A 27,815-nucleotide genomic window follows, 5' to 3' on the forward strand; every position below is an offset into this window, starting at 1 on the left:
TTGTAGTACATATTTAAATTTATTTCACTGAACATTTCTTCATCAGTACTTACTGTCACTGTTGACGAAAAGTACTGACCTAGTTAATATCAGGATCTCAAAACAAGCTGTGAGAAAAATGGCACACGAACCATGGACAGGCATGAAATTAGGACAGTCTTGCTTTCATTATCAGCATTGATTCTTAAATAGGTCATGTGATAAAGGAGAGAAATGTTCTCCCTTGTATTATTATATAGTACATGTATGCAAGTAAATTTTAAGCAGCCATACGAGCCCCTGTGATAATGAATAAATGTGCACACAACATGAGCCTCAAACTGTAATCATTATTGTGTCTTGATCTAAACTTGGAATATATTTTTTTGTTTTAATGGGCACCTGGTTGATCATTTTATTACCTGGGTTATTATTAATGGGCAGGTACTTGTGTACCTGGGTACGTGTTGGCATCTTTTTTAAGGATGTTATTGGTTATTTTCAACAACGAATATCAGATTCATGTAAACTGACTTCTCTAAATTGAGATCACCAACTGGAGGAGAGCTAAGTGTGTATTGGCAAGCCATTATGCATGTGTATTTTAACTGTCTTAATACAAACATTTTTGAAGAAAAAAAATAAATAATAATAATTATGATCATAAGTACTATATGACTGATTGTTCAATTATTTAGTTCTATTATATATGACTGATGCATCAATAATTCGCTCTATTATAGGTTTATAGTCAGTAAAAATTGATCCAATGAGTTAATGTTTCTCATTATATAATGCAACTACGACTTTAAATAAAATTTGTTTATGTCTATAATCCAGACTTCATGCTTCCACCAACAAGGCAGATTAAGATAAATAATGCTGGCCCATGTAATTCCATCCATTTTGCTATGCATACTGTTGAGCAACAAACGAAATCTTTACTTTACATTGTCAGCTTTACTATAACAACAAATGATTATGGCATCATCTTAAAAAACAACTAATGATGCAGAGAATAACTGGAAAGTGAAGTTCAACCAAGGAAACAAAGCACCAATCTAAGTTTTGTTTGCTGAATTTTCAGTAGTAAAGACAGCCAATCAAACAAGTTTGGAAGCATAGATCACTACTGATGAGGAGTTTAACAATTATTAGCATCATAGGAAAGAGAGCACTATTTTGCTCTTCACAGATATCATTACCCATAATAAGTATGCGAAAAAATATCAGGACACAAATTTAAATCCTTAAGCCCAGACATTTCAACAGCAAATAGCCAAATCAGTTCTCATGACAATGATATAATGAATCTTTTAATGCAATGTTCTACAAAAACACAAGCAGGGAACAATTTTGTCAGTCCAGGTATTTAAAATTTGGGTAGTATCATCAGTTGTTAAAGCATTGGGTAGTACATGTATCATCAGTTGTCAAAGCACATATTTGAACACATAATGCTACCAGTGCATAGCCCGATGCCATAAAAAAACTTCAGGAGTGATCACTGTAAAAAACAGCATACAACATTGTTTATAATATGTGGCTGTAAACAGTTCGAGAGTGAAAAACGTAAAAATTGATATACAGGTACAATTCCCATTGTAACTTTAAACAACCAAAATCTCATTCATTTCTCTGCAACTTCTCACAGACTAATTCGGTACCAATAATTAATTGTAAGAAAAACAAGAAGAGACAATTTATTTTTATTTTTAAGTCATACTAATTGTTCCAGTTATCATTAGGTACACTGTATGTATAATATTACTATGCCTCATCCAAGTATCTATGTACAAAGTATATGCCTTTCTAGAAGCACCTGTTCTCTACCTGTGTTAAGTGGCAAGAATCCAACAAATCAGAACTGTTAATTCCCATCATGTCTATGTTTTTTTAATGTGTTTCTTTCTGATTGTTCAATTTCAGATTAAATTAATTAATTGGTTGGTGTTAGTCCAAGCCAATGATATGACTAATTGAGTAGCCTACCTTGAGTATCATTCCTAAGTCACTTTTTGATGGTTTTAACAACACATTTAATCCATTGGTAGATTTATCACGAAGAGGAAATGGGAGTTAAGAGCCCTTTCCAAGGACTGACCAAGTATGCTGATTCAGCTAGCCTGTATGAAACATGCGACTATTGGATTAAAAGCCTGATACACTACAAACTGAGCTACTGCAGCTCCCCATGACCATGTCAAGGGGCAATGAAAATATTATCAACCTAAAGTATTCTTTATTGTATGACTGAATTTTACTAAACAATACAAGTTGTTTGGGAACAAGTTTTACGATTTTTCGCTGATGACATCATGGCTATCTCCAAGTTATCTGTATAACTTTTGCAACACTAGAATGGGTTGTGAAGGTGAGTAACTATTGCTGTGGTGAAACTGAGTCAAAGCGATGTACTTCTGTATATAAATAATATGAAAGCTGTGAGATGCAGTAGTAGATCATGATAACAATAGACAAATTCAGCAAATGATGCCTTACATGTCAATGTGGTGATAAGTTACTTCACTTCACACAGAACAAGATCAATTTATTACCACATGATATAAAAGTAAAACTATGTCTCGAAACCTTAGAAGATAATGACATTAACATTGCTAAGGAAATGCTGTATTCTACAGATAACTCAAATTAGATGGATTAGATCGTTTGGACAAATGAAGGATATAATGATTTTTTTTGTATCTATATAATGTACCATTAGGCAGCAGCTGACTCAGGTTAAATCCACAATAGAAATGATAAAAACCATTTGGTCCAACATGCTTGCAGCAATCAATAACACGTACATGGTAGTAATATATAAAACCCAACAAACATCAAAAGACTGCAGCTTAAACTGGTGCCCCCCACATAGGAGACTTGCTAAACCAAGTGGAACTAACTAGTAGTGAGTTACCCTTAGAAAAGGCTTTAAATGCACCCAATACCACTAGGAGTGAATTAACCTCAAAGACTGGTTCAACCAATGACAGATAAGTGACTCTGATGAGCATACTAAAATGGATGATCTCTGTGGTCAGAACTGTGTAAAGATGGCTGAACACGTGGAACAAGAGGGGGAGAGGGATAACAGTCTTAGTGTTGTTAAGGTGGTGTTAAGGTCCAAGGAGTTCATTAGGATTTAATCTCTGAAGTATTTAGACAACAATGTAATGGTTGCTGAGATTGCCATGGCATCCTAGCCAAAGAATCATGTAAAAGGGAATTGGCAAGTTGTAATTATCATTCATACCTCACGACATACAAAATGCAAAGGGCCAAGACATAAAGGTACTGTGCTGGTTGTGAGTGCCATGTCCTCTAGATTACATGCCACTGAACCTGTTTGGGCAAAGCATATTTCTTTGTAAAGGTTAGCACCAGACAATGGAAAGTGAAACTTTCATAAGAGTTTTACTAAGTAAAAAGAGCATTAGCTGTGATGTGAAACCTATTGTTTTTATAAATCTGGGTTTTTTTTCTTCTTGTATATTAGCTGGTCAATACAATATCAACACTGAATTTAATTATTTTCATTGTTGCCCAAATTTAAGCTTCTTAAACATTTTAAATGAGAATATTCGTTCTTTTAGATAAGAATTTATTTACATAAAGGAAATTTATTTATCAAGTAATGTCAGATCACAACTAACAAGTGAGATACTTCAAAATGGTGGCACGTCATTAGAAATTGTGCCATTCTGATCAAATAAACATTTGTAGCACTATTCTTCATGAAGACCTGCAATGTTATGGTGCAGGCACACATTCATATAATTATCAAAAGCATTTTTATGTCCCGCAGATAACATAATATAACCTACTTGATGAAAGGAAATTAAGTAAAACCAAACTAGTGATCTAAAGAACTGCCTTGTCATGCATACAATTAACACAAGAAAGATCAACTTCAAGCTTTATGCCATTGGTGAATGAAATTCAAGGAAAAAACTATCATTAATGATTGTTAAGATTTATTCAATTATTCAACATACAGGTATAGAATGATAGCTGAAGGATATTTCTAACTTATTTGGTCAAAAAAGGTACAAAAGAAAAGTATTTCTTTTCACGCCTTAATTGCACTTAACCAGCAATCCAGGATTCAAAATTACCAATTACGAATGAGGTAAAAATTTCACACCTTTGTTACCTGGCACCTTTGTTAATTTGCAATTAAGAACGAGATATGATTATCACACTGTCATTACCTGTTGCCTTTGTTATACCTTTGTTATTTAAACAACCACCACTATTTACCTGGCTCTGGAGCAAAATTATTGTAACTGAATTAAATATTTCTGATGGACTACCCAAATATAAATTCTAAAACCAATTTTTAGGAAATTTATAAAAAGGCCTTTGGAATATACAGCAATTTAGAATTTAGCCAGGGAAATTAAATTTAAAGGTTTTAACAGAAATTTTGTCCAAGAGCATGATACTCAATCTTTACTGTATATGTACTCTAATTCCATATAAATAACGTACTCATGAAATTTAAATTGGCTTTGACCAACTTTACCAAATAATTGGCTTCAATCTACTTTACCAACTAAAGGCCACTTGAACTTTGTATTAAGAAGCCATATCATCTTGCATTCCGGTATCATCAATCTAGTTGAATATTCCTCACAACTCAACCAACTTACTAGAAAAAAACTTTAAATACTATGAATGAAGCTTTCCACAGGGGTACCAAAAATCCTTAAACTTTCAGTACTTGCAAACAAGGCGAGTCAACTGCAAAATGCACAGATCCAGATCTGCCATCACATAATGCACCATCATATTACAGTCTATGTAGTTTGTTAGGAGCAATCAGCAGAACAAACAACACAGACCTGCTCTGCTGGCACATTATATGATGACAGATCTAGGTCTATGTTGTTTGCAGTTGGACTTGATTTATGAGTGAGCATATATGGTACGCAACATATCTCTAAGCTTACTTGGTAGCTTGCTCCTCTAACCTCTGCTGTCTTGCCTTCATCTTCTTGGCAAGCTTAGAAAATACATTAAGGTAAGCAATCACAATCAATAGTAATACAGGACTGTACACAGCATCTAATTCTGGCTGTAGGCCAAGTGAAAAATATATTTGTTTCCTGCCAGAAACTTGAACAAAACTGGGTTGACAGGTAGAGCTTTTTAAAAGAAATTTATTTAATATATGAATGTGAATTTTCATTGAGTAACTTAAATTGTCAAATTGAAAAATAGGTCAATACTAAATATTGCAATGACAAATATCTGGAACATGTCTGATGTTAAAATTCTGGAAATATCATACACTTCAAAATATTATGTCTGGAAAAAATGGAGTCGACAAGATTTTAGAAGAATTGGTTGGGTTAAAGGAAAAAGGGTGGGGGTGAAGACTAACTTTAATTATGTAATACCTACCGGATACTATTGCTTTGCTTTCCTTTTTAGGGATGCCAAGTCCCAAGTCCAAGCTAAAACTTCTCTCTTCCAATTTGTAAATGGAAAGAACATGATCCCAGGCTGATTCCTTAGCCACAGCCAACATTCCTATGTTGACCTTGACCGAAGACTACTAAGCATCCAAGTGGGAAGGTAGTAAGGAATGATTTCAACAGTAGTAGTTACCCCCCACAAAAAAATGTTAATACTGTACCAGTAATATATTACCTACTACTACTGCATTGCAGAATCTACCAGCTAGGTGGAAGGCTCTGGTGTGCCAAAGATCAAGGGTCAAAGGCTGAGAGAGATAGTCAGAAGTGGGCTCTCATGACAGCATTCAAATCAGAGAGATTAATGTTGGAATAGAAAGCAGCAATAGCCTAATCTCATGGGCTTTAAATTTCATGAAAGAAAGAACCCTCCTGGTGAGGGACTGATGAACTATCTTGAGGACAATCTACCTGGAAATGGTGTCCACTGAAAAATCAGAGGAAACTTTGAGGGAGAAAGAGATTTTTTGACCCTTTATTCTCCTTTCTTGAGGAAGCCAAAGAAAACCCTAATGCCTTACCTATCTTGATCATCCCAAGCACAGATACAACTGAGACTGATAATCTCCGAAGAAACAGGAAGGTAACCGATTCTTTGCAAGATACCCAAATTGGCAAACAAGAGAAACCAAATCATAGTTATCAATGAACCATGAACAATCCTTTTCCACTGACAATGTATGGATTTCACTCCTCCTTGCAAACGTAAGCAGAGCAGTAAAACTGTCTTAAGTGAAAGGCTCTCAAAGGAAGCATAAGGAGGTTTTGATAGCGCCCGACAAACATACAAAAGGTTTTGACAGCGCCTGACAAACATACAAAAGTTTCTGTCTAGGCATTAATGAGCATGATATCAGTTTCTGAAGCTCAAAAAATACCTGATGAGATTAGAAAGAAAATGATCCAAATTAATGGCAGAAAAAAGGGCTACCTATAGTCCCTAATGGAAGATTCTCTCTCCTCTAAAGGTAGATAAGTCTGCAACTGGAGTTAAAGAGGGACAGTTAGGATAAATAAATTTCTTATTGCACCAATTACAAACAATTCTCTGCTCTGCATCACAAACTTCAGAAACAGATTGCCTCCAAGCCTGGACAATGCAGATGGCAACCTTACTTGAAAAATGGTCCTGGCAGATACACTGTTGGAAATGAGCCAAGTATGAAGCTGGAGAATCTAATTATTGTAAAATTAGAGGGACTCCCTGCACTACAACAGCAGGTTCCTCCATGGGGATAATCTCATGGGCTTGACTACCAAGAGGCCCAGAAGATCACTAAAGACAACCATTGAGGCCACAGGGAGTGGGGGGCCATGAGAATGAGTCAAGACAAGGAAATCCTGGCTTGGAGAATCTGTGCAGTTATTTGTGTTTGTGATTTGGATTTTCACCACAGTTTAACAATTTTTCAGTCACATCGCTATGTCTGCAGTGTGGTAGATTATAGTGATGTCTAGCACTGGGGCATCATGCCGCAGACATGTAGCATGATGTCCCACCCAGTCACTTTATTCTGACACCAGGCCAACCAGTCCTAACACAAACCTCTCAATGCTGAGCACCAAGCGAGGCAGTTGCTAGTACTGTTTTTATAAGTTTTTGTATGACTTGGCTGGGGTTCAAACCGGCAACCTCCTACATCTGAGGTGGACACTCTAAGCACATAAGCTACTGGAGCAGTCCATGCAGTTATCTTGAAGATGGGAAGGTATAAGCACACAGACTGGAGGCATCCACCACCCTGATCATCTGATCTGGAACTAAAGAGACATCATAAGGGAGCTTTTTGTTCAGTCTCATAGCAAGCAAGTCCACTAGTGGCCTCCCCTCAACAACTGAAAAAATGACTCTGGTATCAAACAGTGCATGGCCCCATCTGGACAGGCTGTCTGCTAGGTACTCCTTTGCCTGGGATATGTTGGACTCAGAGAATGATCTCTTCCAAGAGTGCCTTTATGAGGATGTTTCTGACATCCATGCAAACAGAAAGGGTATGTATACCTCTTTTACACCTGAAGCACTCCTACTACCTGCATGTCTAAGGCAATAATAGCACAATGATGCCTTACGAAGTTGCACACCCTTGCAAAACTCAGAACAGTGTCTATGTTTCTAGGTTGTTGATGTGAAGGATCACTTCTTCCTGAGACAACAGTCTCATAAGAACTACTCCTTCTGGCAACAGGTGAGTAGCCCATCCCAAACCTTTTGCATTTGTGCACAGAATGGAGTTGGGTTCAGGGCTGTTAATCAGGACTTCGGTCAGGAACCAATTCCAATCTAGCCACCAATTCAGGTGGTACAGAAAATCACATCTCAAGGAAATCAGAGATGATAGCAGATCTTTATGTAATTTGATGCTTGCTAGAAGCAGGAACTGCAGTGGGGATAGTGAAGTTTCCCCAGTCAAATTAGATCTATAGCCATGTTTAGAGTTCTTAAGGGACTGAGGAAAAGACAAGATAACAATGAAGTCCTGGCCATAAGACCTGCCAAGAGGAACAGAATCTGAGCCATCTTGTCTGGTGGAGCATGAACTGATTAGTGAGGAAATTCATCCACATGTACATTAAGTACTGGGGAGGGTTGAGGTCCAATTTCTCTGGGTTGAGTAACAGACCCAGACAAATCATCATAAACCAACAGAGAAACAGGTCCTTCAGGAGCGTAACTTTGAGAATGCTGTGCATAACCAGTCATCAAGAAACTGGAGGATGGGATTTCTAAAGACCTCGTTATTATTCCCACCAACCTGGTAAAGGCTCCAAGGATGGAGGTGAGGCCAAATTGGGGATCCTAAAATTGAAATACCCCCTGGCCAATACAAATTGGTAGTATTTCCAGTGATGCAGGAATATGGAGATATGAAGGTACACATCCTGCAGATCTATGGCAACCTCACAGCAACATGACCTGATGGCATTCTTGACAGAGGTGGTAATCTCAATATTTAAGTGTTCTTCCCTTAACTCATTCGGCCCCAGTTTTCACCTGAAATGTGTGTAGGAAAGACATCTGGGGCTCTATTTCTGAATACATCGTAATACATCGACTTTCAGCAGATTTTCCATGAGACTAATGCCTAGTTGCATTAGAAACATCATTTTCCATTGATTATTTTGCTTGCACACGAGCAGAAGGGTAAAAGTTGGAGTTCTTTTTTTTTTGCTTAATGGACCCATCATTTTCGTATGGAGACCGCTCTTTATTCCAAATGCCCACCATATCCTAGTTTTTGCAAAGTTTCACCTGTCTGTGTGCAGTTCAGACCGGTCTGCCTTTAATCTGAGGCCAAAAGGTCTAAAATCCAAACACAAAATCGCATTCTGACCACAAGCAAATTTTGGGTGAAAAAAAACGGGTCCAAAAAATGAGGTTTTTCCCTCTGTATTCTGTAGTCCAACTAGAACTTCCAGATTATTTGGTATCATTTTAGAGCTATATCTATCTGCTTTTTTGTAATACCACCAACGCTGGTGTATCTTAAATGACCTTGATGCTGCAGAACTCGGAAATAGGGTACAGCCTCATCACGCCTACAGACGGGATTGGTGCCGAATCGGTTAAGGAGTTTGTTTAAGGCAGAAAGATCAACAACGAGCCAAAAAGATTCAGGAACAGAAACTTGGACTTAGAGGAGGAGGTTCCTGCTAACAAAGTCAGCAATTATCATTTATAATTGAAAAAACACAGCACATCCAAGCCTCTGAAAATATCGCTAGCTGAGCACTTACTGGATGCTGGAAGATAATGCAGGAAAGGGTTTAGCTCCTTGGTGCCAACTATCTACATCCTTCAGGAAAGAGGGAGCGGTCCAAAGACTTCAAGCAAAGAACAGGTGGAAGGGAGTTTTGAACTGGGACTACTAGTGCGGATGCTGAAGTTGGCCGTGTTTAAGAAAACTTAGGAGGAGGGCCCATCTGTCAATGAGGGTGGGCATGCTTCTTGGCCTGGAGTCACATTGGGAGACCATGTTGCCAGTCCCTCAAATCTTGTGATGCTATAGAAGGGATGAGACTCCTAAAATGCATCTCTGCATCAAGCAGTGGAACCATTAACAGGTTGCTGCTGTGTACCAATTTACCCCTGGACATCTCCAAAGCAGCATGAATGTGGAGGTAGAGAAACTCTGCAAAAACAGGGTCATGGACACTGACAAAGCTTGCCTCCATATTTCTGCCACAGCCTTCAGTATTGAAGAGCTGCTGTGACAATAATTCCTACTTTAAAAGTCCAAAGAAAGTAGTTGAAAAAAGATTGACATAACAAGTACTATCAACTGGTTCAAGCCTTTAGTTTCAAGGCTCCTGAACCATCACTAAGTGTAGGAGCAACATAAGATCTGAATGAGAGTGGGCCTCTCCAGACTTGAGAGAATACTAGTGTTCCAAGCACCTAAAGACTTATGGTATAAGTCTAGGATAAAAAGATAAAAGTCAATTCTTCATCCTTCTCCTCCTCCTCATCCATCACCTGACCCAACTGGTGGGAAGCCTCATCCATCACCTGACCCAATTGGTGGCAAGGTAATATAAATCAAGGCAGACCTCATTATGATATTAATAAGGCTAAAGGAAGACCTCACTATGATGGTATTACAGCTCAAGAAAGACCTCAATATGATGGTAATATAGTTCAAGGATGACCTCACTATGATGGTATTATAGCTCAAGAAAGACCTCAATATGATGGTAATATATTTCAAGGATGACCTCACTATGATGGCATTACAGCTCAAGGAAGACCTCACTATGATGATATAATAGCTCAAGGAAGACCTCATTATGAAAAGTATAGTCAAAGGAACACCTGATTATGATGGTAATGTAGCTAAAGGATGTCTTTATTATCATGGCAATATAGCTAAAGACCACACTGTGATTCATTTCAAGGATACACTTTCTTCTTGTGCCTTGGCAAGTGACAGATTTTCAACCATCTTTCTTTGAAGGGTCAAACTCTGTAAAGAAAATTACACTTTTATATAAATATTTTCATCTCATCTGTGGCAATTATGAAACCAATTTTAAAGTAAAATACGTTTCTTTGATAATGCTCACCAAATCGCAGAACATTAGGAGTATATCCATAACCTCACAAAACCCACCCTCCCAAGCAAAAAAAGATGCTTGCAACATGCTTTGGCAATCAGACTAGAAGGGTCTCATGGACAGGTGACAAATCTGGTCATTAAGATGTGTATGCTCTTCAGGGATGAAACTTTGATGAGAAGATGTGCTTGTATTAAGACTGGTTAAAGAAAGAAACATATTGTTCTCTAATATCTGGTTTCTTTTTCAAATACGCTACACAATGACAACATGTTTCAAGAATAGGTAAGAGGGAATTAAATCCTGTTAACCCAACAATGGTCCTGTCTCCTACTGTCATGAAGCAACTCCAAGTCATGTGAGACATAATCTATGATCAGCACATGGTTCAAGCATAAATCCTGTATTTCCTGGGGAATTAAATGACTCATGTCTTTATGAAGCTACTGATACAAGTCCCGCCAAATTGAGCCCTCTGGAATGAAATGTCTCTGAGGTAAAAGCTAGATAATGTTGTCTACAACCTCCATCCCATAGCATGTATGATCTCATGTTAGTTTCCTCAAAAGCCATCATAGTGGCAACCTCCATAATCTCATGAGCCAAGATGCATAAGAAATTTATTTGTTCATGTTTTTTCCCCCCACGTAGATGAGCAGATAATTAACTGTATCCAGTGTGACAGACCTTGAATGGAAATGTCTCTTTCTTTTTGTTAAGTGATAAAAATAAGTATGATCTCTTCTGATTAACTCAGTTCACTTTAGGTACCTCTCGGGGTCCTGCAGATGCCCCTGGGATCAAGGACTAAAGACACTGGTTTGATGATATAGCACAGCACAGCAAAAGCCCGTTCTTGCAGTTAAAGCAGGAAATCATTGTGTGAGAAAGAGACCCATCCTGATGGAACTTCGGATAGTTTATGTCAAATTGCAACGTGTGTACTGATCCTGCCTGCTGTGGCCAGAACAGCTAGAAGATCTTAGTACAAGACAGGAGTCATGAGGGCTCTAGAGAGAGGTTCAAATGATGTTTTATTCAGCCACATCAGAACCCATGGAAAATTCCTTTTCAGAGACAGGAAGCCATACCAAACATCGGATAAGCACCATTTTTGTTTAAATCCTACTAGATATCATAAGAAATCTTTTAGAAAAACCCCATGCTGATATGACCATCCATTCCAATGGATGGGCTATGCCCCCTGCGAGATTTTCTGCATAGTAATTGTGGTTTTTTTGTCAGAATTACTTAAGCTTTTAGTCTGGCTCATGATTGGAACACAATAAACCATCAGATGCACATGAGCAATTCTGCTTTGGTTTAGCTATGCCCACTTTAAGGAATATTTTCCTAGTGGTTTTCATTACATTTTGTTGGCCAATGACAGTGAAATATTTTGCCAAGAAACATGACATGGTAATCAAGCCAGCCTGGTTTGGGAATCAATAAATCTCTTTTATTTCAAGATAATTATTGTTCTTTAACTAGTAATATCATGGATAAAATATGCACTAATTGCACGATATTATTTTGCAGCTATTGACAGATGGAAATTAAACAAAAAAGTGTCAGGCTCCTGCCCCAGAAGACTGAATTGTTTGTACCTACTATATTGCAGTATACCATGGTACATATCATGAAGCATTAACAAATGCCGCATGATATAATGGTATAAAATTTTTGTGTTACCCAGTTCTAGCATTCAGCACTTGTAACACCTCAGTGCATTTCTAAGCAAGAGCAGAGACAGTTACTGACAAATGATGTGATTTGTTGCCAAACCCTCAACCAATGGGGAGATCACTCTAGTCTGACATCCACCATGGCAAGCAAAAGATCTTTTAGCCCTTTTATTGCTAAAACAAGGCAAAAGATACAGTGATCATGTTTTTGAGATGGCTGGATTTGTGAAACAGTAGATGTACTCATATATTATGATCAGACAACATATTTAAAGAAGAAATATGTTGGTAAATTAAAAGATTTAAAATATCATTTGCAATATGATAGCATGTATTTCTTATAATCCTCTACAGTGACCTCCCTCTTATCAGGCTGCACTCGAGAATGGTTATCAACCCATCATAAGGTTCCATATTATCCTGCACCAAGATACTGCATTTTTCCATTCTTTCTCCCTAAGAAGAGACCATCCCTCTTAGACAATTTTTTCACTCTGTGTGTGTGATTTGGATTTTTAATGAAGCTTTAAAAAAATTTCAGTCACATCGCTACCATGTCTGCAGTGTGGCAGTTTATAGTGACGTCTCCCACCCAATCACATTATCCTGACACCAGGCTGACCAGTCCAAATACTAACCTCTTAATGCTGAGCACCAAGCGAGGCAGCTGTTAGTACTATTTTTGTAAGTCTTTGGTATGACTCAGCCGGGGATTAAACCCACGACCGCACACATCAGAGGCAGATGGTCTAACCACTAGGCCTCTGGAGTGGGTTTTTTACACTGTAAAAGTGGCAACCTCACAGAATCAAACAACCATCATTTTATAAAGGATATTTTTTTATACAGCCCCAAGATGAGCTTCAATAAAATGAGTTGTGGACTTTCGATACTAGAATCAACTCTCAACTCTCATTACAATCATATTAATTACAACAGAAAATTTAGATGCCAATTTAGAGACCAATGGAGAGAAATCTGTTCAATAGTAAATTTAATATTTCTAAAGGAATAAAGATTTAGATTCTGATTTCCCTGTTACAAACATTTCTTTAAATACTGTGCGTTATGATTGGGATTTTACTTTAACAGGCACTATGTCCTTAGGTAGTATGTAAACATTTCTATTCATACAAGTTTTAAACAATGGAAAATAGGAATAAGATTTGAAAATAATTACCATAATATTTCTGACCCATTCTTCTCATTTATACATATGCTTTTCACCCAGACAAGATAAAATAATAACCCATTATAAAGTAAATGCATTTTCTTTAAGATGACAGATTAACTGCTACAACAAAATGGCAGGAGATAAACTACATCACTAATGAGAGCTAACTGTGTAATGGAAAACTATTACAAGTACATGCCAAGTTTGCATAAGTTGACTTATTTCTGGATTGTGCCTGTCTTGCTCGGAATGCATTCATCAACTGCTGATTCTGACACAAAGCCAATTCCATGGGGCTCATTTTCTTGATCCTGAAAAATGTAAACAGAAAAAAATGTACAATTAAAATTTCAATTATATTACAAAAAACTCTATTTAACTGTTTTTGCAAGACTGCATGGCTAAATCTGGTGTATTCAACTTCCATATACTTACATGAACCTTAATTATGATTTAATGAATAGAAAACAAAATACAGTAAATAACTAGAGTACCACAAACGATATATTATAAGCCAACCCCATGTTTCATAGTCCTCTGTGTAGTGTGTGTGTGTGTGATTTGGATTTTTAACGTAGCTCTAATAATTTTTCAGTCATATCGCTACGATGTCTGCAGTGTGACAGTTTATAGTGATGTCAAGCACTAGGGCATCATGCTGCAAACACTATCCTCTTAATGCTGATCGCCAAGCGAGGCAGCTGTTAGTACCATTTTTGTAAGTCTTTGGTATGCCTTGGCCAGGGATCGAACCCATGACCTCCTGCATCCGAGGCGGAAGCTCTAACCACTAGGCCACCGGAGCAGTCCCTCTGTGTAGATAGCCAATATTTGTTTGCTCAAACCATTTTTTTTCCTTGTAAGTGACCTTGACCTCTGAACTCTTGTAGGTGACCCTGACCTCTGAACTTTTGACACCAAAATCTACTGGATTCTTCTTTACCATAAGTCAAAGTGGAATCCATACACAAACACTGGATCGGGTCTGTGATGTTGAACCGATGTTATCGTGCAGAAAACAATTTTCTTCTTTCAGTCAAAGTCTTTCGATCCAAAAACAACAGCATTCTTCATCATTCAAAGTGCATGAGCCACAAAGTTTGACAACTGCAGATGGTAAAGAATGCAAGTCATTGTGCGAAAACCATTTTCTACTTTTAGCCACTTCAATCTTGAATTTTGATATTTCTGTCTCAAAATCAATAGGGTTCTTCCTTATCCCAAGTACAAGTCACCCTCAAAGATTGGTTTTTGTACATTGTGAAGAAATCAAGGTACAGAAATTATTTTTCTTCTTTCAGTCAGTGTGACTGACTGACCTTAAGAACCCTAAATTAATCGGGTTTTACTTTATGCCAAGCACAGGACACACACAAAATGTGGTAATTATGGATGTTGGACAACTTGAGCTATCATATGAAAACAAAATTGGTAACAAATAGATGGACTGCTGAAAAAATGACAATACAATATGCTCTATCTTATGGGGGGAGAATGAAAATGGGGTCATTTATACAGTCATTGGATTTATCAAACATTATTAATGGCATCAGTCTGCATTACATAAATGATACTGCAATGAATATATAACAGGTTTTATCCCCAAATACATACTTAACACAATTTTCTGTGTCATTTTCAGTACCTTTTTGTATCCATTTGTAAAATTTTTTTTTTACATCTATCACTCTGCCTATCTATCAATTGATACACCAATAAAAATTGATATTGATAGATATAATACGACCATGCATGTTCAGATCATTATAATCATCACTATCAGCCTGGGGAGATCTGTTCCCCTCCAAAGCCTATGGCAAACTGTTTACTCTTCTGTTACTAAGAATAGTTTGTGTTCTCATTATAGGCAATTCATATAGCTTTATAAAGCTCAAATACTGTAAATGGACACAAATCAAATTGTAAGAGGAAATGATTAAACTCTGAGGGGGTCATCTCCCTTGATATAGTTTGACAGCATATTTGTAGTACTTCGAACAGTAAATGATCATTTCAGTAGAAAATGCTCCCCAATGGCAAATGCTAAAATATCTTTTCTCAAAATATTTTTGACCTTTTTTCATCTATAATCTGGTGACATAAATAGAAAAGACTCGTTTAAAACAAATGCATATTTAGAGGGCTATTGCAATATGCTTATGATCATAAACAACAAGATCTGGGCCTGCAATGTCAAGCCTATCTTCAAAGAATATATGTAAAATGTGTTGCCTTGATTCCAAGATGAAAAGGGAAAGCAAAGATGTCACAGAATGAACTATTTTAGCTTCTTAATGACTCAATAAATATATGATGAAAATCCATCACAGAGTTTAAGAAATATAAGGATTTAAAAACTGTAATCAACAACTTAAAAGACATTTTCTGAGAGCGTGACCTTGACATCAAGGTCAAAGAGGAATGCATATCACCGAATGAATTTTAGGTCTGTAAGGATTCATCCAAGGTGAATAAAACCCATCATGCAGTTTAGGAGACATAAGCAAATGAAAAAACTGAATCCATATTTTCTATGACTGTGACCTTGTCTCAAAAGTCAAAATGAAGAGCAAACATGCATATCACCATTTGTCTTAGCATCGTGATGATTCATCATATTAAGCATAAAGAAAATCCAAGAAATGTTTGAAAATTAAACATCTTTTAACCAAATCCTTAAAACCCCAATGACACCATTCATAAATTTCACCATTCTTCCAATCTAACTAAAGTTTGCAAAGAAGGAAAAGATTTGTTAAAAAAAGCTTTCTGACGTCACCCATTCTTTGAAATAATCAAGATGTTAAGCTTAAACAATGTTCAAATATTCAGTTTCGAAAGTGGTGCCACCCCTTATTTCAGTCAACAAAGTTGCTCATAATTATGTTCTTTTTCTAGAGTGCTCCAAAAGCTGTGATGTGATATATTCAACAAATTCTATTTGTGACTAATCTAATAACATCATTCTGCACTTGGTGCACAAAATGATCTAAGATGGAATGAAGTGGGGTAGGCCCACTTTTTAAAGCGGATATGAATATACAACTTGGGTAAATACTGGTGATTAGCTGAGGCACTGAAATAATTTGAAGAACAAACTTGGGATGAAGATAATCTGACATAGCACTGTTCTGGCTTCTTATGTTTACAATGTTAACGTTGTCAAATCCCATGTTCCAGCTTTCGACTGAAATCGGTTGACCCATGAATGTCACCAAACACCATTAGACTAATTCGTACAGATGTGAAAAATTGCTGGGTTTCTCAGTTTGAGGGAGAAATGGCTCATAATAAGATGAAATGGTTTTAATGGAATCCAACGATGTTTAGGACCAATATCTTTCAAGATTCAATATTATTTAGATGATTTGGTACCTATGACTATTGGCACTTAATGACGGCTTTAGGGCTTGAATGCAAAGTTTCTATTACTGGGCCCCTGATTCAAAGGTCAAAAGGTCAAGCAAGCAGGAAACCGTCAGACTTTCATGATGATTCATGCAAAGTATGATGAGAATCTATGACGGGTTTAAGGAAACTTTAGTAAGGAAAAACTTCAAAACCATATCAACTGTTGACAACAACTTGGGTGACGATTCCATCAGAAAATCGACTACTATAACTCACTTTCCACTAATGTTGATTCAACAAAAAAAGGAAGATGGTTATCAAGATCTTGCGACCCTTTAAACCTGTTTAATGTCGAGTTTTTACAAGAACCCTCAGATCCATCTGTATTCTTAGTACTTTGATCAAAATTAGGGACCTGCCAAATGAAGTCATCAGAGCCCTATAGTAATCACATCGTCTGTCTGACCATACATTTTTCTTCTGACTATGCATCTTTTCAACTGTCAACAATCTGGCTTTTACACAAAAAAAAAATCATTAGTGGGAATAACTGGATTTTAATCCAATGATATCCAGTTCTATACTAATAGGACCTTTAAAGAGTTTGATTTTCATTATTTTTCACTGAAAACAAATTATTAAAAAAGGATTTTCAAAATTTCTTTTTTATTTTAGAAATATGCTAAAATAAAGACCTTTCTCTATGCTCTACACCAGTTCTGAGCAGCTGACTGTTGTCAGGGGATACAACTCTCTCCACAGGGTTGTTAACGTGTTTTTGTTGTCCAGGGCCACTTCCTACCATCTCCTGGGCCAAATGTAGATTCGTATCTGGTTTGATGGCAGCTGGATTATCTATTTAGTAAAAAGAGATAAGGTAGAGCTGAGTATCACTACATGTATTAAGTACATATAAGTGATATTCAGTAGAGCACAGTATCACTATTACTAAGTAAATATAATTAGCACAGTAACACCATCATTAAATGTAAATGATATCAAGTACAACAAAATATCGATATCATTAAGTAAATATAACAGTATCAAATACAACAGACAGAGTATTACTTCTAATGAAGCGTTATGACATGGTTCCCAATACTGGTCCCAGGTTCTTACTGGCATTGTCACAAGTACTCCTTTAAACCTCTGTGACTTCCCACTCCACTACAAGGGCCTTTCACTTTGCTTCTCTTCAGATCACAAAATTAACACCTTACAACTATGGTACTTTCTCAGATATTATTTATTATTTCATTTTGTTTATTTTTTATACAAATGGAATTCTGTTTGTTTCTAGGTGTACTTTCCAAAAAGATGACATCCTATATTTCAACATCTGATTCTAGTGAAAAAATGCCCATTTGTTTTTAAAAAAATGTCTTTTGTATAAAAAAGCATTCATATAATAAAATGTGTAATCAATATTTGACCTATCCCCACCTGTAATCATGCTGTTCAATTAACCAATCAGCGAACACAAATTATAAACCAATCCTCCAACAAGCTAAATGTTGAGATAATGAATTGGTTATCATAAATATTTACAAATTTTGCAATGTTTTGTCAACTTTTTAAAAAACTGATTATGGTACAAAGGAGTCAATTAGGGCTTGTGATTCTAATAGCTGATATCCAAATTGTCTAAACTGAGGGGTTTGCTTTATTCATTTCTGAAACCTAGATGAAACTTGGATGGATTAAGACTTGTGGTCAGCCTTACGATCAGCTGAACATAGACACAACTGATGGCAGTTATGTGTTTATTTGCACAAATGCATGTAGAAAAGCATTTTCTGTCAGATATTTGAAGAAACAAAAGGGAAATATAAACTTAAACTAAAATATGTAAAAACAAATGGGTCTAATATATTGGTGGAGACACCCCTAACATCAGGCTTTTTTGTGTTCGATGTTTCTTCTATAGGAAGCACTGGGCACCAGATTGCATCATTTTAAGGTTTACAAATGTACACTTTAATGTTGGTTGGTCCCAAAAAATAATGCTTCAACTTGATGTTTCAGATACTTGAGTGGATATTTACATAGATCACTTTGCCTTCTAGCCATTTGAATAAATGTAGTTAACTTCAATGTCAAAACTAATATACAGTGACAAAATTGTCTGCAAAGTCAATAACTTCAATTTGCAATTATGAACTTCATAAAACTACATACCATATTTATCTGGTTATTAGCCCACACTTGACGATAAGCTCATGCTTGGTAACAAGTTCATACTCAACGATAAGCCCATGCTTAATGATAAGCAAACCTTTATTTTTACACTTTTGGGCAAATATGTAATAAAGAGATCTTTATCCAAGTGTTAGCCATCCCCCTGATTTTATAAGAAATATACATGGATTGTCCCTGGTCTTATCATGGGAAAAATGCCATAATTTCATCCTTATTATAATTATAATACAGGGGTGGGCATAAACTTACTGTATTGCCCTTTAAAAGTATTGATGTTCCTGATCCATACTGCAGCATTATTTACAGCCGTGGCATATTCATATGTCTTAATGGTCAACTGTACTTAACAATCTATTTTCTTAAACAGCAAATTCTTCAAAGTCCCATGAACTAAAATGTTTAAGACATGAACCTTTACTCAACAATCACTAGTGTCATATTTCTCATTTCCAAAAACTGGTTGCTTAGGACAGGTTTAACTGCATTACATAATTGTACACTAAAACCTGGCTTGAAATGCCACTGTTTTGGAAGACTAAATGTCAGACAAGACCACAATTTCATGCAAAGATCAACTGTGTTATAAAACATTATGACCTCTAGTCTGTGATCACCTGTGACACATGTCATGTGACACTCTTTAAGATATATATCTGGACCTGATGGTAATGAAGGACCAGTGTTTTTCATGATTCTGAATATAGTTTTAGTCTATAATGGCTTTTAAGTATGAACAGATGATGACATGCGCCTGAAAAAGAATCCAGGACATACAGCAATCCACCGATGCAAAAGTTACGAACAATCAACAACTGGCATAATTTCTATTATCTCAAAATTTTGTTTCTTCATATTTTGTATGATTCTGGGCAATTTTCTTCCACATGTTTTACTTGGTCTGTCCAAGACTGTGAATATTTGAAGCCCTTGCATTCAGAATGGCAAAAATACTAATATGTTGAGTTTAAAGTATCTTACAAGTATTATGCAAAATGTTATATTATGACTATTGTGATGTATGACAACAATCTTTGAATAGTTGGGGAAAAAAAGAAATCTTTTATATAATTTTCTTATCTTTATCATACTGAGTTGCACAACAGCTATGAGTAAAGTGTCATCACATCTTCAACCAATATGAGTTACCTGAGGTTATCATAGTCTTAAACAACCTTCTTGTCTGAGCACCACCTATCAAATAATTGGTATTTTTTTCTCTGGAAAATTTGACATGGGTCTGTCCAGTTTCTTTTCTGTTTCTACAACTCCTAATCCCTTGTCAATATGGTTCCAACTCATAACACTTGAAGATAAATTTCTCAACCACATCATAATCAGCTCTTTGTTGTACTGACAGTTATAACGAGCTTGCAAAAAGTAGTAGTAGAGTCCCATGCATTCTTGGCCATTTCAAATTTTGAAAAAAAAAATTCAGAAAGAGGAAAATATATATGTGCTTTATTTTCTTTAAAAGGGGATACTGTACTAATATTTCTGGCAACATCAAAAAAATTTAAGTTGTATGTAAAAGGGGAGAATTTTCCACTTGCCAGTTCTAATTCTTTTAATCTAAATTGATATTCCATTTTATTTCATTTCTCTTTTGTTCTACATCTGTATTTGTATTACTTCTCTTTTTATTTAGATTTACATTTGCATTTGTCTCTCTTCTTTCTCTTTCTACAACTGCATTTTTTTTCTTCTTTATAATAATGCATTTGTCTCTTCTTTCTCTTTCTACAACTGCATTTTTTTTTCTTCTTTATAATAATGCATTTGTCTCTTCTTTCTCTTTCTGCAACTGCATTTCTCTTTTTTCTCATTCTGAAGCTGACACTTCATTAACATGAACATAATAAAAACTGTAACATTCATAAATATCAACTCATCTCAATCCAATCATGTACATATTTTACTTCTAGATCAACTGACATAATCAAACACTTACTGAGTGACTTTTTGTAATTGAGCAAAGAGATGTTTTCACTCATTATCCAATTATTAAAAGCATTTTACCAACTGTACTTGGCAAGGCTGCACAGTTGTGGTCTTGCAATTATCTGTACCATGCTGTTACATGCAGATCTAATGCATAAAATGCAGCGCCATTGTCACAACACATGATCACGGCCAATGTATCAACAAAGAGAGACCAAAAAATGTAAGTTTCACATTTATTTTAAAAAATTTACTCAGTACACACATATTTATTCAACTAGTTGTAATCCTGTGATATAAAAACTGGTGCCTTACAAATATATAACCCAAATAGCCTTCATATGAAACTGGCAGAAGAGGAACTGGAAAACCCTGCCACTGCATGAAAATCCCTCAGAATCATGATGTATGGACATCCTATCAAATTTACTGCAGAGAACAGTTACAGCACAACCAAAGTGAAAATAGACCTAACAAACAATAATAGCGCAAAGATACAGTGGTGGCTTGTTCTGAGAACCTCTACCATCCAAGGTCCACCAAATAAGTGTCCATCAAGTTCTCTACCAGAAATGTACATTCTCAATATGCTATATCATAGAGAGATCACCATATCTTGTATGACCCAATATTTTAATGCAAAATGAGTTTCCCTACTTACAAAATAGTGAAGTTGTGTTGTTTGTAAAGTTTCATACACATTTTATTATTTTGCATGTACAAATCAATAGAGGAAAAAATATTAAAGACAATTTTTGCACATTCTTAAGTAATTAAATTTCCAAAGTTTTAATTTAAATAATATCTCCATTTGAAAACTTTAAGTGCAAAATAAAAATTGATTTTGTATCAGCTGATAATGCACAAATGTGTAATGGTATAAAAAATTATGAAAAATATGGTATCACTGTAATTACCAAGCTTCTCTTGGACTATCAATACTACTCTCTCCATACACTGTTGCCCTAACTTGGTAAACTTAGTCACTTCCTTAGTAATGGTTACTTGGCCCCCTGAAATGTAAAGAATAAAAATTTAAATACAATCACCATAAAACAACCAGTAAGATTTTGTACTTATAAAACCTCTATACTCTTAATGCAAACGTAAAATCAGTAAAAAAAAATTATAAGTTTAGAAAAGTTCGAAACATTGCTTAAAACCCCGAATATTTGAACAGGTCCTCTGACATGAATACAAGTATGTTTATAAAATTTAAGTTTTCTAGATCAAATCTCTGTTCTGAAAACTTGCTGAGATAGCATGAAAATCTAATCAGGTCATCTACATAGGTTTACAAGTATGCACTGTCAAGAACATCAGTCCAAACATTGAAATGTGTTAAAATGTTTTAAAATAAAATCCTAATGTTCTGAAACTCCAATTAGGTTATGATATCTAAAAAGGCATACAAATATGCTAACCAAATTTCTATGTCTATAGTTGAGCAGTTTTTGTGCAATCAAGGTAACAAACTTCTCAGGATGGACAGAGTGGAGACATCAAATGTGTCACTAGCTGACAATACAAAGTGCAGTATGCAAAAATAATTATGAACATTATAATATCCAGATCATCTGATCCTACCATGACATAATATGGGTCTCTAGGAAGGCCTGACAATCTACTGTCAATAAAGAATTTCAGTAATTTAAGGTAAGACCCTTTCTTCCTTTATAATGCCTAGTGTCTAAACCATAATATTCTTGAGTAATATTGTGATATTATTTTCAAATTTGGATTATGCTTATGTTATCTATGAACAGTTATGGTAATGTTTTATCATCAAGAAAGAAACAGGGATAGATAATATGGTATTAAGACGTGTTTGCAGGGGTTGTTTCAAACAAGTTTACAATGTTTTCCAACTGCCGATTTCTAAAGAACTTTTATAAAGTAAAAAACAAATTTCTTCTTTGAGGGTAGTTCATTAAGCATTTTTACTAACTTGCAATTACAATACTGTAATCTAGTTCAACCAGTTACAATTCAATTATTCATTACAATATATAGCTTCTACAGAGCTCTTAAAAAGTCATATGGCCAAATTACACTACATATTAATATGTCAATTTTTACACATGTACAAAATGTCTTTATAATATACACGTACATACAATTCAGAAAATAAGATATTGCTTAAAACAAATGTGAAATGCAGATATACATACTGTAAAATAGAGGTGATAATTCAAATAAGAAAACAAATACACATGTACACACACACACACACACACATATATATATATATATATATATATATATATATATATATATATATATATATTGATATTGTGTATAATGCTTTACTGCGTTACTTCTACTTCCCCTTCTCCCTGTTCAGATATTACTTATCCCTGTTCTGTCCAAAAGTAGAAGTCATTTTCCCCTAAAATTCCATTCAAGCTTGACCCCTACAAGACAGTATGCTTTACCCCTGCATGAAATCATGGTAATGATCCATGGCAAATTTCCTTTTCAATTATCAGTGTTTAGATTTTATGGTTCAAAGTTCACAATCTATTTTTCTGTAAACATCTATAGAAAAGTCAGTTATGAGTCCCATTGTAAAGTAATTAATTCTCTACAACTATGGTAATAATTTCTTCAATTACAGCCACATATTATTTGTCCCAACTATGTAGATCTAAGAAACGAGGTTGTGGGAATGACACTCATCACACCATAGTAAGAATATCTACAATCTGCTTCATTGATTACTCAAAGTGTCAGATGGCCAAGTGGTCTCAGGTGCTCACCCTTACATATCACTTAAATGTCCCACATCTGCCAACATGAGTTCTAGTCTTGGTTCAACCAAAGTGGGTATGCAAGAAGGTGTGCCAGTTGCTTCATGTGGGTCAGTGGTCCTTACTGATTTATTCTTCCACCAAATATACTAGCCTCCAAGTATTATCATGTGCTAAAAAAAGACATTAAATCCTACAAAACCCAACATCCAAGTGTCAGACAAGATGGCCCTGTTTCAAAGCAAATGTTTGCTCCACTCCACATGATGCATAAGCCATGCATGAAGTCCAGATTCTACTGATATCATGCTTTTCAATCAATTTTACAATAATCCTTAATACTTGCTATAGACTGAATCTTGACAGGTTGTTTTAGCATAATCTATACCTACCTTCATCTCGAACATTGAGTAACAGTTTGCTGGCAATTTTCAAAACACACTCTACATATTTCTTGTATGCCTCCTGCAATTATAAAAAAATACAAAATTAACAATACCAATATTGATAAAAGGGACAGAACTCTCATGATAAGGGTAGTTACTGAATATAAACCGGGTAAAAAAATTCCTCCATCAACTTTACAACAACCTAGGTTGTGTTATAGTCTGACTACCTCCCTGTTTGTTTGTCCCCCACTGCCTATTTCAATAATGAAAAGTATAAATTAGATCAGAAATGCATAGAACTTACTCAGTTCATTCATTGATTTATAATTTCTAACCTGGCTGTGACCAAGTCCATTTTCAGCAAAAGGGTGTAGACACAGCTACACATGTAAGTAGAAGGAAAATACTATGTCTCATCTGCTTTTGATATTTACAATGTCTAATCAAGAATGACAATTACAAATTTGCATTCATGTAGATTTAACAAGCGGTGTAATTTCTAAGTACATGTGTGCAAAGGATATAACTCTGAACTCTCAACATTATGATAATTTACAGAATTATCCGGCAGTTACAGAATAGGATGAACTAAGTCACAATGTTGTCTGAGGAAATCAACCTGCCCATAGTGTATGCAACAAGAAGCTGTGTTAGTATGGAAAGTCCATTAAGCATGAAAGATGCAGTGAATGCCAGTGTTAGGGCCAACTCTCATCACATTCAGGTTAGAAATTGTAAATCAATGAATGAATCGACTGAGTTTTGTGCACTTTTTATCACATTAAAGATTACCATTATTGAAAACAAACGGGGAGGTATAGTCAGACTATAATCTAAATTCCATTATTCACATTTTAAATCACACATATCAAATTATTACTTTCACGACATAGATAATGTTTTGCCCAACAAGATTCCTAGGTAAGCCTAAGATCACTGACCTGGCTGACATTTACTGTCAATCACTGTAAATCACAATACAGTGTATATGTTCATGTGACCATTCTTTTAGGAGAATTAGAACCAAGACTTTCAATATATTCATTAAGGCAGGCATATTTTAGGTCAGATTATGTCTCTTTCCATTTAGTAGTACCAATAGCAAGATTTACAAGATGGCTTCCATTGTGGCCACACTGTATGTCAGATTGGTACCATTTTGATTCTAAACCAACTATGATCCGTCTTCCAGTAAAAACTCAATGTTGATATGACATTCCATATAGACAAGAGCAAAGATTAGATTTGCAGCATAGAGGGTCACTCTACAGATATGATGAACTCATGAGAGAGTGACAGGTGTATGGTGAAGTTATTTACATTTGCAACATGCACAATGGAGAGAATGATGGTATACCTCTATGTTACTTTCAGGTATTTTGGCTGAATTTCTTTTGGGATATTGTATTTGTGGAAATTGTACATGATCTAAACATAAAGCTACCTAAACTGACTGTTCCCTTATGCCCAAAATTCATCCTGAATTAATCTAAAGCACACTGCCTTTAGAAGACATTAAAATAGGGAAACAAACTTTGCCAGACTAGACAATATCAGCTGCTGAAAGTGGAATGAATGAATGATCAAATGTATTAAAATGTTAAAATAAAGGTTTACCAGATCTTTTTTTTGGACAATTTACCTCTAAAGTCTAGGAATTGAAAATTACCAAGTGGAACTAGCAGTTTTTTTCAAAGTTCACATCTGAAGCAAGGCAAAGCTGTGTACTCCATAACCCACATCAATCAAAGACCAAAATAAAGGGAATTAAAAGTTCTTTGAACAATGCCTGAGATATACAAGGTCTTTTGTAAATAGCCAGTATAACCACTAACCAGTGAGGAAAATTGGGAAATTTATTTTCTTTAAAAATCTAACCTTACACAAAATATGAAACTGTAGAGTGCCATTTTAGTGGACATACAAGCTATTTCAGTGGTGCAAGTTTGAGTCCAGATTCCATGAGAAGCCTTCCAGTGAAAACCCCATGCTGATATGATTTTCCTTTAAAGGGGAGAAGCAACAATACGATTTTTTCAAGATGGCTTTCATAGTAACCATACTGAATGTCAGATAGCACCATTTTCATTGAGAATCAATTAGGCATCATTAGAAGTCTTTTAATGAAGACCCAAAGCTGGTATGACCATCCATTCAGGTGGATTTTTTTTATTATGTTGGTTGAACAACTTTTGCACATTATTGGCTACATTATTCCAAGGAAATGGGAGCTAGGTGCCTTTTCCAAGGATAGACCAAGCATCCAACCCGGTGTGGCATGGGTGGGTACGGAACCTATACCCTTGGATTCAGTCTCATGCTCTACCAACTGAAATAACACAACTTTACCATTCAGGTAGAGTGGCAAAGTTTTCAAGATGGCTACTGTGTGCAGCAGCATTTTCATTTAGGACCAACTAGACATCATAAAGTGTTACTCAGTAAAAAAAACAATGTTGATACCTGCATGACAATCCATTCAGGAGGAGTAGTAATTAATAACAAGATTTTCAAAATAGCCACTGAGGTCGCAATACTGGATGTCTGATCTAAACAATTTTAAGTTGGACCAACTAGACATAATAAGAAACCCTATGTCAACATTCATAAGTAGTACTGACCAGTAGATTTTTCAAGATGCAGCAATGGTGGCCATTTGAATACATGATCAGTACCATTTTCATTGAAGATACACTAGACTTCATAACAAGTGTATTTAGTCACAACTTCATACTAATATGACAACTTATCCAAGAGATGCGTAGCAATAAACAGATTTTCAAGATGGCTACTGGGGGCCCCGAGTGGCCGAGTGGTCTAAAGCGATCTCCATTATGGATCACTGCCATCTCACCTGTCTGTGTGGGTTCGAGTCTTGGATTCGGCCAATGTGGGTATGTGAGAAAGCTTGCCAGTAGCTTCTCAAGGGTCGGTGGTTCTTTCTGGGGATTTCCCGGGTTCTTCCTCCACCATTAATACTGGCCGTGCCATGTATAGCTTATCATGTGCTGAAAAATGGCGTTAAACCCTACAACAACAAGATGGCTACTGTGGTGGCAATATTGGATGTCTGAGCAGTGGGATGAATGTCGGTGTAAAATTTCATGGCAATCCTCCAAGAAGTTTAGAAGGAGTAGCAATTACAAATTTGTGCTAACAGGCAAATGGCAACGGACATGCCATAAGCTCTTCTGGTCTGTGACCAGTAGAGATAAAAATGTTAAATGACAACCACAGTTCATTCCCCTTACAAGCAAACACATGCTTTAATAATGTTAGGCACTATACATCCATGAATATTTCCAATACATATATATATATATATATATATATATATATATATATATATATATATATATATATGTATGTATGTATATATGTGTGTGTGTGTGTGTTTGTGTGTATTAATTTCATGATTATAGATTGTAAGGGTCATTTAGTAAATTGGTAAATAAAATATTAAATACTAATATTCCTTTTAATTGTCGGATTATACATGTTTATGGAATGAGTGCAGTCAAGGGATTTCCCATTAGGAAAACTAAGTGAACTTATTGGCTAGCTGCTAAAGTACTTGACCTTGTTGAAAGCTGATGTGAATTTTAAATGATTAATTGAACCGCATTCTGGTTTTGAAACTGCATGTTAGTTTTTCATATAATGGATAACTGACTGAAAAATATTAATTCCTATGTTAAACCTCAGTCTTGGAGGAATCAAATAGTTGATGGATTTAAATTATTTATTTCAATTATTCATTGGAATTACAAAGTACTCATATTTTTGGATCTAGTAGCTGTTTTGGAGTTGCTGTG

General features: G+C 35.6%; 1 protein-coding gene across 1 annotated transcript in view; it reads right to left on the reverse strand.

The window, feature by feature from the left end:
• Positions 1–27,815, reverse strand: part of LOC149780076 (VPS9 domain-containing protein 1-like) — a 68,362-nt gene that overhangs the window by 32,391 nt on the left and 8,156 nt on the right. Inside the window, exons 2-7 of the mRNA XM_089936835.1 lie at positions 24,004–24,076; positions 21,779–21,874; positions 17,420–17,579; positions 13,573–13,684; positions 10,361–10,423; positions 4,935–4,987 (exon numbers count right to left, since the gene is read on the reverse strand). Coding sequence (XP_089792961.1) covers positions 4,935–4,987; positions 10,361–10,423; positions 13,573–13,684; positions 17,420–17,579; positions 21,779–21,874; positions 24,004–24,076 — 557 coding nt within the window. The remainder of the gene's footprint in view (positions 1–4,934; positions 4,988–10,360; positions 10,424–13,572; positions 13,685–17,419; positions 17,580–21,778; positions 21,875–24,003; positions 24,077–27,815) is intronic.

This window comes from Sinohyriopsis cumingii, chromosome 16 (assembly GCF_028554795.1).
Source record: "Sinohyriopsis cumingii isolate HCF-2022 chromosome 16, ASM2855479v2, whole genome shotgun sequence".
Lineage (NCBI taxonomy): Eukaryota > Metazoa > Mollusca > Bivalvia > Unionida > Unionidae > Sinohyriopsis > Sinohyriopsis cumingii.